The following is a 12,899-nucleotide window of genomic DNA, read 5'->3' on the forward strand; positions in this document are numbered from 1 at the left end:
TACTGTGCTTTTCCCAATATAGCTTGTTTCATTCAGCGGGGGTGAAATAAACTACCAGTAAAAGCATCCACACTTACTGATATGGTAAACCTAAATATAGATGATCGGTAGGGAAACTTTTCTTTCTTTATTCTAAGAGCAGCTCTATCAACACTGATATGAAGCCAATTAAATCCACCATCCATCTTGGGTCTTTCCTGACTTCCCCACTTTAGAAAGGGTTGAAAGCAGATCTCCATCGCTGAATGGGAAAATAAGGAAGCAGACAAAGCCTGTTCTCTGCACCTTACAACAACTCCTCTGATCCTCAGGGTTACTCTGTATTGCTCTTGGTACAGATTTTTTTTTTTTAATAAAATGTTTAACCCACCTAACCCTCTGCTATCTCTGCCTCCCATCATTGGAGCAGAGGTAGCTAAAATCTCCATCTAATCCATTTGCCAGTATACAGGGGCCAGATATCTGGATAGATCTCTGAGAAAAGGGGTGTTGAGTTGATTCTGCTAAAATGAACCCTGCAACTACTGTCTGAGTGCTTTGCTTCGCCAAAAACTAATGGGCTTTCCCCCCTGGTTGCATGGAGACACACAATATCTCTCTCGCTCTCTCCAGGCGGAGTTTTCAGTCCCCTGAGGACGGATAGCAAAGCATTCTCCGGCGAGGAAAAATCCACCGGTTTTTCTCTCTCACACACATACAGAGTCTCAGATAGATACGCACACCCCCAGCATCTGGGCACCTGCTTCTTTCCCTCTAGCATCTGTAGCTTTGCCAGCGATTTCTTTATATAACGGTGCTGAGCCGGAAGGGTTATTTTTTGTATCGCTCCTCTTTCTTTGCACATCTGGCTGCACCTTGCAGCCCCCACCCCCTCCTCATGCGCTGGAAGAGAGACCTATTTCCAAAGATCAGGATCCCCCAGCCTTCAGCCTGCTTCCAGTTCGGAGACACCTAAGCCAAGGAGGGGTACCGTAAAACCAGGAGCTGCTGTGATGCCTGCTTTTGTCGAAATCGTAGCTGGTTTCTTTCTTTTTCTGTCTCTTTTCCCCTCTCCAGTTCCAGGACTTTGAGTAGATGCAGAAAGATGCAACGGACTAAAGGTGAGTCAATTTCACTTGGCGCGGTTAATGCAATAAGGTAAGAGATGAGGCTTCGGGGTTGCCTCAGACATGCTCAAACCAAGAAGGAAAGAAAGAACGAGACAACATTAGATTGGTTCAGGAAAAAAGCGTGATGGCCAGATTCTGCTCTGGGTGGCACAGGTGTGAATCCGGAGTGACTTCCCTAACTTCCTAGTTACACTGATCAGAATCCGGCCCTGTGATCAGTCATCCGGCAGAACCCTCTCAAGATCTTATTTCACGTGTTCCTATACAAGGTAAAACCGAAGAATTAGGTAGAAACCTGCTTGGCTGCTTTGACCTTCTGAGAACGGCTTTGAAAATGAAAGGCGGCGGGAGGGGTGGGGAGTGGGGGGCAGGGAGAAACATGTTTCAAATCAAAAGCGAAAGGTTAAAAAAAAAAGAGAAGGAAGGGGGGGGGGAGTCTGCGGATTGATGCAAATAGCTGGACTCGGGGGAGGGAAGAAGTTGTGTGTGTTAAGTTTAGATCAGCTGCTCTCTGAGTCTCAGTATTCGGAAATCAGATGAAATCTTAGCTTACCCAAGAGAGGGGAGTTGAGTGTTGTACGTACATCCAGACCCCAGGAGGTGCAATTTTAAATATATCCCAAGTTAACCTTTTGGCGGATTTGCTTTCTCCTCATTGCAAGCAGGGAGGGGGTCTTCCTTTGCCCTAACTTTCATTGAGGTGGGGGGGAATCCCGTCCATACATTCTCAGGGTTTTCTTTTCCCCAGAGCTTCAAGACTTCACTGTATTAGGTCCGGAGCAGATCTGACGCCCTCTTCTGGTGATGGGGAAAATGACACGGTCTTTCCTGAGCAGCTAGAGGGCTTGAATAGTCAGGAAAGATGAGAGAGTCATTTTTCTTCCTGTCATTTATTCGAAAGCTGGAAAATCCCCAGATCACAGAGCTGTTGTGATTTATTCCAGCACCCATGCGTATGCCAGACACTCTCAGTACAGAAACACAATCCCTGCCCAAGAGAATTTGCAGTCTTTCTGTCTCCCTGTCTCCAGAGTAAACTGTGCCTTGTCAGGGTGCTGTCCCCCGTCAGCTGTATAATCCAGCGATGCTCCCCACTCCCCCAACCATGCTCCCTGCGCTGCCGTTGTGTTTTCGGTCTAGCTTTACCTGGAGGAGCCTCGACTTTCTTTTCCATGCACATCTAAGGCGGTAATAAATGCTGCTCATCATATGATAATAGTGGGACAGTTTCTTTCTCTCTCCTATTAGTGGGATTGACTGCTGGCAACGATCTGCTTGCTTGAAAGGCGGGAGATGGGAGGGGCGGGGGACACAACTTCCCTGGTTCATCTCAGGAAATTCAAGAGCAAACTGCCTGATAAAACATACAGAAGTATTGTTCCACTTATCCTGCAGAAGGTTTTCTGATCTGCAAGGTGATTTCCACTGAATATCACTGGGTGGCTGTAGAAAAGCAATTTTCTTCCTGAAGGACAGTGGAATATTAAGGTAGCAGGTATTGCAGTTATATTTGTTTTACATGATATAATATTCTTTCTTTCTCAGCCAGAGAAGGGTTCATGCAAAAGTGATTCAGCATGTCTATTACACTACCCCTTTCTGCCTATTTTCACTGCTCAGAAGGGGGGGGGGGGAAGGATTTGGCTTCATTTGAACACTGGACAGATTGGGGATTTCAGGAATAATTCACAGGTGCACCTCACTGCTGGATGTGCAGCCATACGCTTTGCAACTCATCAGAATATATGCCTTGTTTGGTCTCCGTGCTCTGTCTGGCTGCAGGTATCAGGAGACAAAGGGCTCCTCACCAACACGAGACAGTCAGTGTTTGGGGTTACCAGGTCTCCTCTATTTTCCATATTCACTTCACATTCCCCAGCTAAAATATCCCACTGGGCAGTATCCCCTTCTTCTACCAAAGACGTCTGGATGTGTCCCCTTCTGAACCTGTCAATGGTCCTCTGACCACTCAAATGATGCTGAATGCTCCTGTCCCGTGCAAACCTAGGAATGAGGGCCAAAGTTAGAGGGGAAGGATGGTGCAGTGGTTCAGATATTAGCCTAGGACTTTGAAAACCTGCATGCAAGTCCTTGCTCTGCCACAGACTTTCTGTGTGACCTTGGACAAGTCACTTAGCTTCTCTTGGCCTCTGTTCTCCCTCTGCAGAATGAAGAACAGGAGTACTTGTGGCACCTTAGAGACTAACAAATGTATTAGAGCATAAGCTTTCGTGGACTACAGCCCACTTCTTCGGATGCATAACTCTGCAGAATGCAGATAATAGCCCTGCCCTCCCTCACAGGGATATGATGAGACTAAATACATGAAAAATTGGGAGGTGCTGAGATGCCATGGTAATGAGGGCCGAAGAAGGCTCTCAGACGCTGTTGCTAGGTTGTTTGGTCAGCCCCAGAAAAGAGGGAGCTGCAGTCATATCATCAGAGATCATTAAATAGCAACTGGCTAAGTAAGAACTAACATGTCAAGAGATGAGTTTTCAATACTGGTATTTAAAAACACCTGCCGCTGCTTCGTGACCACCACCACTGCAAATAGTGCTGGTGCCTTTCTTCAGGGGAGCTGCCTTTTTACAGAGGTTTCCCAGCAGGAGCTCCGTAAAGCTGCACTGCAGCCTGAGACAGGCACTGGGAAACCCAAACCCATCCAAACAGCATGTCTGTGGGGGATGATTATCAACATGCAGGTTTCAGATTCACATGTAAATGTAGACGCTCAGAACTGGCGTGGGGTGTGGCTGGAAGATACCTAAGCATTGCCAGTTAATTATTAATCACCATCTTTGCCATCAGGAGGCATTGTACATCCACCCAATGCTGTTCCCTTTCAGATTGCAGGAATGAAAACTGGGATGAAAGTTTCATTGATCATTGCTAACAAAAAAAAAAATCATGCAAGCAAAAACCAATGAAGCAGCATATAGGTGAATGCAAGTGCTGAATGTCTGTCACCTACTTTGAGATCCCTTGGGATAAGCTACTCTATAATATCTAGAAATTTACATTTCATAGACGTTTAGAGCTGGGTTGACAGCCCTGGAGACTAGTCATCCTAAGAACAGGAGAAGTCCAGGCAGAGAGTCTGCAAACTTCCACATGTGGCCCCATTACTGAGCTGTCGAACTTATCATGTCTAGATAATACGTAGTCCTGCCTCATTGCAGGGGGCTGGATCAGATAACCTATCGAGGTCCCTTCTAGTGCTACATTTCGATGATTCTATGATGGAAGTACCACCAACACTGACAATTCTGATGATGGGGTTTGCTGTATAGACAACTCTCAGGCAGAAATTGAGTCGAGAGCCCCAGCTGGAACAATTCACCAAAGATTGTGGTGGATTCTCCATCACTGGCAATTTTTAAATCAAGACTGGAAGTTTTGCTAAAAGATCTGCTCTCGTTCTAACAGGAATTATTCTGGGGGAGTTTTCTGATCTGTGTTATACAGGAGATCAGACTAGATGATCACAGTGCTCCTGTCTGGCCTTAGAATCTCTGAATGTCTGCAGTGAAGGGAGTTGTTTGCACAGCCCATTCGTTCCTTGGCATCCCTCCCGAGGCTGCCAATAAGGGGCCAATTGCCGTGGTGGATTTCGTAATGGGGACCCTCTGCCCAATGGGAACAGCAAGCTGCTTTTGCACAAATCTCTGAGCAGGCATCAGGGGTTAAAAATCCTCACTCACGACCAAGCTGGGCTGGATTCGAACCAGTGAAATACTCTATAGCCCAACACCGGTTCACCGAGCCATCCGGTACCATGATAACAATAAACTGCTTGGATAGATTCTGTATCCCTTCCACGCGGCAATTAGCCCTCCGTGGGTGGGCAAGTGGGAAGAGGGAGCAGAGCTTACTGCTTAATGTGAAGTGCGCAGCTACCACTAGACCGGGGAGTGAGGGCACTACATTGGTTCATGGCAGGGCTAATCATGCAGAATAAAGAGTGGGAAGGAATGAGGTGAGAGTACAGGGCTAGCATCCGGTCTGCGTCTGCAACCTTTCAGGGATCAGAAATACCGTATGCCCCTCACCCCTCCACAAGCCCCTTTCTCCACTGGAAGTTCCAGATGGATTCTGGTTAATCAGCCAGAATTCTTCCAAGAGTTCGCAAAAAGAACAGGAGTACTTGTGGCACCTTAGAGACTAACAAATTTATTAGAGCATAAGCTTTCGTGGACTACAGCCCACTTCTTCGGATGCATATAGAGTGGAATAAATATTGAGGAGATATATATACACACGAACAGAGAGCATAAACAGGTGGGAGTTTGAAACCTTCCAAGAGTTCGTTTAGTAACATGTCTTTTCCTCAGCCCCACCCCAGTACAGCCAGTGGCCTAGAAGCACTGGGCCCTTATCACACAGGGTAATTTCTCAGCCTTAACACTGCCACTGTCCGCACAAACTCCTTGCTGAATACATCCCTGTCTGTAGCATTTGCTTCCAGCTTGGAAGTCTGTTTTGCATTTGTCTACTTGTTTTTGCAGATCAGGTTTCCTCTTGCCATTCTGCTGCTACAGTTTTTAGCAAAACCTCTGTAAAAGGCAGCCAGTTCTGGGAGCAGCAGGGCACAGATCTCGAGGGGCCTGTATCTGGAAGAGATCAACTCACCAGGCAGCCCACCTCAGCTTTTCAAAGCGTGCCTCACCCCTTGCCCCATTTGAACCATTCCTGGGGGACCCCACCCAGTTTTTAAATTCAGTGACTAGGTGGGCACCCTTTCGTGTAGGTTCCTTTAATCATGGGATGAATCAGGCAACAGTTTCTGTGTCTCGTTTGGATTGTTAGTGCTGGTGTGATATCGAAGTTGCTGTCAGGCTCAAAAATATGAGGGCTCTTTCTGTGCAGCATGGAGGCTGGTGTTGACAGGCTGGTAGATTTCACAGAGCGCCCCTTATCTGCTGTATCCACCCTGGGAACATATATGCAAGTTCTGCTCAAGCAAATTTCCTTTTTCTGTTTTTGTTTCTCCCTTGCTGACGTTCTTCCCTTTTGGAATAAAGAGCTGGATGGAGAATGCGATTACAGCACGTCGTGGGGGCCACCCAAACTTGGTGACACAACGGGATGTATTGGCCAAAAGCCAGCCTTCCCAGTGTGTGAACCAGCTGGGTTGGGGTCAAAGGCAATCTGGAGGCTAATTTTTGCTAGGTCCAGGATCAAAAGCAAATGCACCCACCGAAGTATTTGCTTATGCTTGCATCTTCCTGGAGAGATGAATGGAAATTGCTTGTTTGAATTTGTTGGCATTAAAATCCTCGGAAAGGTCAGCTGCAAGCTCCCACAGCAGGGTGATAGCAGCCCTGTAGATGAATCTTTGGACCCCCAAATCAATTTGTAAGAGACCACATAATTAAAGAGCAACAGACAAATCCTCGACAACTCTGGGGGCCAATTTTGCTTCTGTCTCAAGTATTTCTGCATTCTGGTCCCCTTGTGGTCTCTGTTAAGAGGATGATTGCCTGAACACAGGACTTTGCCGCTACTGCTTATTCCCCACCTGGAGTCCCAGGGTGAAATCCTGGCCCCACTGACGCCAGTGGTAAAACTCACATTGATTTCAGTGGGGTCAGGATTTTACCCCAGCTTTGGCTCAGGCTTAATCCTGTAAATTCTTTGTAGCACCGGCAGCTTGCGAAGAGGAGATGTGCGTCCACTGAGCTGTGCAAATGTACTCAGCAGGGGGCTAATCCGATCTCGGTGAAGTTTTGCCATTGATTTCAATGGGAAGCATCATAAGAACATAAGAATGGCCGTACTGGGTCAGACCAAAGGTCCATCTGGCCCAGTATCCAGTCTACCGACAGTGGCCAATGCCAGGTGCCCCAGAGGGAGTGAACCTAACAGGCAATGATCAAGTGATCTCTCTCCTGCCATCCATCCCCACCCTCTGACAAACAGAGGCTAGGGACACCATTCCTTACCCATCCTGGCTAACAGCCATTAATGGATTTAACCTCCATGAATTTATCCAGTTCTCTTTTAATCCCTGTTATAGTCCTCGCCTTCACAACCTCCTCAGGCAAGGAGTTCCACAAGTTGTGCCCCTATGTGCAGATGCATTCAGTCACCATGCAGTGCAGTGCAAAGCACTATGCATGGAGGTTCACTAGACTCAGAAGGGGGTGTGCTGGAGGAGCAGACACTGGGCATGCCTGGGGCAACAGTGTTGAGCCTTTATCCATCTTATGGAAATGAGAAATTAAATACCCATTTTTGGGGCCAAAACTGGTGCTCTTTTTAGGGCCAGGAAGGAGTACAGCTCAGGAGCACTGGCCTTTCAGGGAGGTGAACAGCCCTGATTCTCCTGCCTCTCTCTGCTCCCAGGCATCACTGTCGTTTCCACGGCAACCTGCTAGGATGTCCCAGTTCTGACCTGGTTCTGTGGATAGGACATGGGACTAGGAGGGCAAGACGACCTTGGCTTCTAGAGTCAGCTCTGCCACTCATCTGCCTTTTGCAGGTCAGGACTGTCCTTTTGTTGTATGTTTGTACAATGCCTAGCACAAGGGGGTCTGGGCCAGCGACTGAGGTTGCTTGGCCCCACAGTAATACACATCGATAATAATCAATATGATCTTGGGCAAGTCGCGTCACTTCTCTGTGCTTCGGTGAGATGGGGATCTCCAGACAGAAGTTGCTGGGTGTGGCTGTTATTCAGGTAAAGTGCTTGGAAATGCTGACCACAGATCCAGGTTGGAGAGCCATTGCCCTACAATACATGCACACGCTACTTTTTCAGTGGCTCGAGTTCTGGGCCTGGACACTTCTGATGTGTCAAGGACAGATCTCCATGTCAGAAGCCATAATTCATCTGTTGTGTAACAGGAAGGGGTGCTTGGGTACTACAGTGGTGGGTGCTGTTATGAGACACCAGATGGAGAGAATAAAGGACTGGGATCACATACAAGCCACACTGTTTCTCCCTGTCTAGCGTGTTTTATATTTTCCCCTTGCTATCTCTTACTCAGATACGATGAATCCAGCGGCCCGCTTGAGAGAGAGAGACAGCTGATAAGCAAGTGGCCACGTGATTATGCAAACACCTCATCATGCCTCTAGTAGACTGGTTCCTCCGCCACTCGGTTACCATGTGGTTGCTGCTCCAGAGCTTTGTTCTGATGACCTTTTGTTTCCATTCGGCCACTACCTTTCCCAAGGGCTGCTACCAGGCAGAAGAGGACGGTTACAAAACCTTTCGGTGCAGCAACGCTCAACTCACAGAGGTCCCTAAGGACATACCCAACGACACTAACAAGCTCTACCTGGATTTCAACCAGATTGCCTTCCTCCCCGTTGACGCCTTTCGGAACTTGCCGGTCCTGCTGGAGCTGGAGCTGTCTCACAATGCCATCGTCAGGATAGAGAGTGGGGCTTTCCGGGGCTTGTCGGAGCACTTGCATTCCCTGGATTTGTCCTCAAACAAGCTGGTGTCAGTCAATAAGGATGTCTTTAGCAATCTGAAGGCCAAGGTCAATCTCTCCAGTAACCCTTGGCTGTGTGACTGCAGGCTCCAGGAGCTGATCAGGACAGTGGACCTTGTTGCTGGGTCTTCTGGGAGCATCGTCTGCGACTCCTCTGCTAAGGAGGAGCACGTTGGCAAGCCCTTCCTCCAAGTGGTCACAGACATGGACTTCTGCAGCGTTTACAAAAAGACCACGGACATAGCCATGCTGGTCACCATGTTCGGCTGGTTCGCCATGGTGATCTCCTACCTGGTCTACTATGTCCGGCAGAACCAAGAAGACGCCCGTCGGCACCTTGAGTACCTGAAGTCCTTGCCCAGCAAGCAGAGAAAGTCAGAAGAGTCCTCCACCATCAGCACCGTGGTGTGACTGAAAAACCGCTCCCTCCTGCCCCAACCCCAGCAAACGTAGGACCCCTGGGGGAGTTTGTGGACAGATCCCTGCCGAGTTTCATGGGTATTCAATCAGCTCCATAGACACACAAAGGCTGAAGAGGCTGTTAGTTAACAACAACAACAACAACAACATTAGTTTTGCTCTTTGGAAAATAAACAGCTCATTTCAGGAGACCCAGATCCGCGTGTTCAGAACAAAACAGGAGCAAGGAAGGCTTGGGCTCTATCCACAATTCTGCAGAACAAGTGCCAACAGGGCTGTGATCTAGAGCAATTAGTGAGGACTCAGCGGCGCCACAAGGGATTTGGGCATCTGTTTATTGTGTTGAACAACAGAGGGAATAGAAAAAAAAAACAGTATGTCTCCTCAAGCATACAGTAATTACTCAGATGATTCCCCTTTCAGACGTTAAACTTAATTTAAAAAGAATTTTATATACTTTACAGGAATCCATTAAGATGTTAAAAAAAATCAGTGGTTCAGACACTCTCTGTCTACTTCCTTCACTCTCAGGAAGGGATGTTTCCAGCAACCCCAAGAAGACACCGCAGAGTCTCAGAGAACAGTGTTGTACCCTTACTATATGGTCCTCCTGGCTTTTGAGGAATATTGGGAATAGTGGGTATGACATCAAACTAAAGAGATTAAAGCAAATCCCAACTGCTGGAGGGTGGTATGAGCAAATTCCCCCCATAGGATCTTGAGTTAAAGTTCTACCCAAAATATTGCCCCTTCTTCCATCAAAGGACCAGTAAGGTCAGTGGGAGCTGAAGCTGCTCTGCACCTCATAAATGTGGTCCCTAACAGAGATATGAGGCAGAAAGGGATTTTATCATTAGAGATGGATGAGTCTGTGAGGATCAAATAAAATCCATCTCCCTGCCCCTAAAATATCCCCGTTTTAGAAACAAATCTGAAATGAGCTTTTTGAGGTTCTGAAATGTTTACTTCATTTCTGCTCGCCGGGACTAGAAATGTCAAAATGCCACCAGGCGAGCCATCCTCAGAGTTTTTCCAGCCACAACAGCACATGCTGAGAGAGCCCGTCCCCGTGAGATTGTCCACAGACCTGGAGGGTCCCCCGTGGGGTCTCAGTCATAGGTAGGATACAGGATATACACATAGCAGGTCCAGCCACTGGATGGAGGACTCTGTGAATTGGTAAAGTCCTGCTCCGGTGTGTCTCTCCACCATTGGCACATGGAAAGGAAGGGACACACCTTGTGGCATGAGAGAATCTTCTCATTTGCAGTCACGGTTCCAAACCAGAGATGTGACTAGCATTCAATGGCCGAGCCTCAAATCTTACTCCCCTGCCCCAACCACATGAACTGATTTATAATGTACTTTGGGGGTAGGCTCTCTGTAGCTTAAACATTTACAAGACAGCCCGCTTTGGCCCAAACCACTCAGCTGGCGCCATATGTAGAACCCTTTGGGTCTCCCAGTGGATACTGGGTCATGGCCAGAAGGCATTGCCTTGAAGTGGGGAGATTCCTCACCATCTTGTATCTAATTGCCTCCCAAAGAGAGGACTTTGGTCATCATGTTTACTTTAGGACTCACAAGTTTGTCGACCTATCACTGTGACATGTTGGGAGAAAAAAGGATGTGGTGGGTTAGAGTGAAGCCACAACTAAGTTTCTTTTTCTTTCTTTCTCTCTTTCTTTCTTTCCTCTGTTGGCAAGTGGCCTCATCCCTCACACTCAGAAAAAAAAACCCAACATCTCTTCTCTATGTTTCCAGTATTGGGGCATAGAACCCCCCCAGCCCCATGTTCAGAAACAATATTTCAATATCTAATAATTAGAGAGGGTCCTGATCCACTACATTTTGGAACTTGATTGGACTATCTCCAAAATTTGGGGGGGGGGGGGGTGGTTGGATCAGAGGTTTGGGATGGCCTTTGATGGAGGACAGCTGCAAAGTTTGAATCAAGATTCAGCTGCTGTTTAAAGAAAGAAAAGCCAACTGGAACCAGAATCTTAAAATTTAATAGCTGGATCTACCTCTGGCCCAGGAGGAAAAGGCTGTAAAGCTGTTTTGTTTTGTTGCATCCAGTCTAAACAGACTAAAGGTAAATTGCCTTAATCTGTCAAGGTCATGCAGGGCCACCCAGAGGATTCAGGGGACCTGTTGCAAAGCAATTTTGGGGGCCCCTTCCATAAAAAAAGTTGCAATACTAAAGAATACTATATTCTCGTGGGGGCCCCGGGGCAAATTGCCCCACTTGCCCCCCCCCCCCTCCCGGGCGGCCCTGAGGTCATGAACCAAAGCTCTTTGAACTCAATCTTTGCTTTGATTTGAGTGGGTTTTGGATCAGGCCCCAAGTCTCTCTCCTTTCTTGTGTAATGGTTCTGACAGCAACCAACCATTATATTATATTACTATTAGAGATGACCCTACTGCAGCAAAACCTGGATTCAGATCCTAATGATGAACTGAACTCTCACAACATTTTGGGGGTGTTTAGATGTTGGGTCTAGGTTCAGGCCCCTCCCTGACAAGCATGAGACCAAATTATCCAGAATCATCAACAACAACATTTGAGTACTGGGGAAGGGGAAGTTGGTGAAATCTCCAAATGATCTGAAAGAGATTTAGATGTGGGAAGCAGCGAAAGTTCACTTGGTGCTCGTGAGAAAATCTGATGTCCCATGCACAAATGCCTTCAGAGCTGCTAAGATATATTCAGAAGTGCCTACTTTCCAAACATCCGCAGGGTTCCTGCATCACGCACAAACACCTTTTGACTCTGTCTGATGCCACCTTTGTGCATTGACAATAAAGATCGTTTAACAAGTTTTCCCTTTACAAATCTATCTGATGTGCTGGAAAATGGAAGGCTGAAAGCAGCTAATTCAGTGACCTGGGTTGTCCAGATGTCCACATTAAAACCAAATGTGAATTAATGAACTGCATATTTCCCCCCCGCCATCAACCCCATGTACCCCTGACATCTATGCTCTGTAACAAAAGTCCAGTAGAATTGTGATCTTCTGGGATGCCAGGTTTAAAACATGGTGGTCAGGGCATGCTCACTGTGTGGGATTATGTCTTGATAACATCTGACCAAATGATGTGCTTAAACAGACTGTTCATGTTCTTACTTTATATGAGAATAAAGTTGACTTTTACTTTGGAGTTTGTGTCCCTCATCTGAACGGTATGAAATGTTGCTCTCATGACAATTATTCCACCTGACCGGCTAGGCCAGGATTGGAGCTAGACATTTCAATGCTTTAGGTGCAGCGTAGACATAGTGCTGGGATCATTCCTAAAGGGGAAGACTTTCCCACTCCCCTGGATGGGGAGGAAAGTTGTGGGCTGGAGCTATCCCTAAAAAGTCACCACCCTCGGTAGCTGCCTAAGTGGTTTGACCCTTATTGAGCAGAGAAAGAAATAATAAGAACCCATGTCTGGAAGCAGAAGCCAGACACATTGAAATTAGAAATAAGACAAATTTGGAACAAACTCTGAAGGGAAGTGGTGGATTCTCCATCTCTTGAAAGTCTTCAAATCAAGACCAGATGCCTTTCTGGAAGATGTTTAGCCAAACATAAGTTATTGGGCTCAATACAGTGCAACTGGGTAAAATTCTGTAGCCTGTGTTATACAGGTTGTCAGACTAAGTGAACTAATGGTACCTTCTGGCCTTAAACTCTATGAATCTGTGCATCTTACATCCACTCCTGGTCTCAGCACTTTATCCCTATCAGGACAAAAGCAAAAGGTTCTTATGTTTTAACATCAGTGTCACAGTTTTGGTGACCGGAGGTCATTCCACTACCAACCCTTGAGAGCAAGACATGGTGATGGTGCCGTTTACAATTGTGATTTCCAGGAAAGACATGGCAAGATTTGTTAAATTTGCTTTTGTTGCTATTTCTGTTTTAAAGGAAAAAAT

The 12,899-nt window shown here is 46.9% G+C and overlaps 1 protein-coding gene across 1 annotated transcript; it reads left to right on the forward strand.

The window, feature by feature from the left end:
• Positions 1-623: 623 nt before the first annotated feature.
• On the forward strand, positions 624-12,136 carry LRRC3C (leucine rich repeat containing 3C). Its single transcript, XM_005294139.5, has 2 exons — positions 624-1,100; positions 8,102-12,136. The coding sequence occupies exon 2, from the start codon at positions 8,183-8,185 to the stop codon at positions 8,963-8,965; it is 783 nt and encodes a 260-aa protein (XP_005294196.2). The 5' UTR covers positions 624-1,100; positions 8,102-8,182; the 3' UTR covers positions 8,966-12,136.
• Positions 12,137-12,899: the final 763 nt, after the last annotated feature.

Source organism: Chrysemys picta, chromosome 24 (genome assembly GCF_011386835.1).
Source record: "Chrysemys picta bellii isolate R12L10 chromosome 24, ASM1138683v2, whole genome shotgun sequence".
In the NCBI taxonomy this organism is placed as follows: Eukaryota; Metazoa; Chordata; order Testudines; family Emydidae; genus Chrysemys; species Chrysemys picta.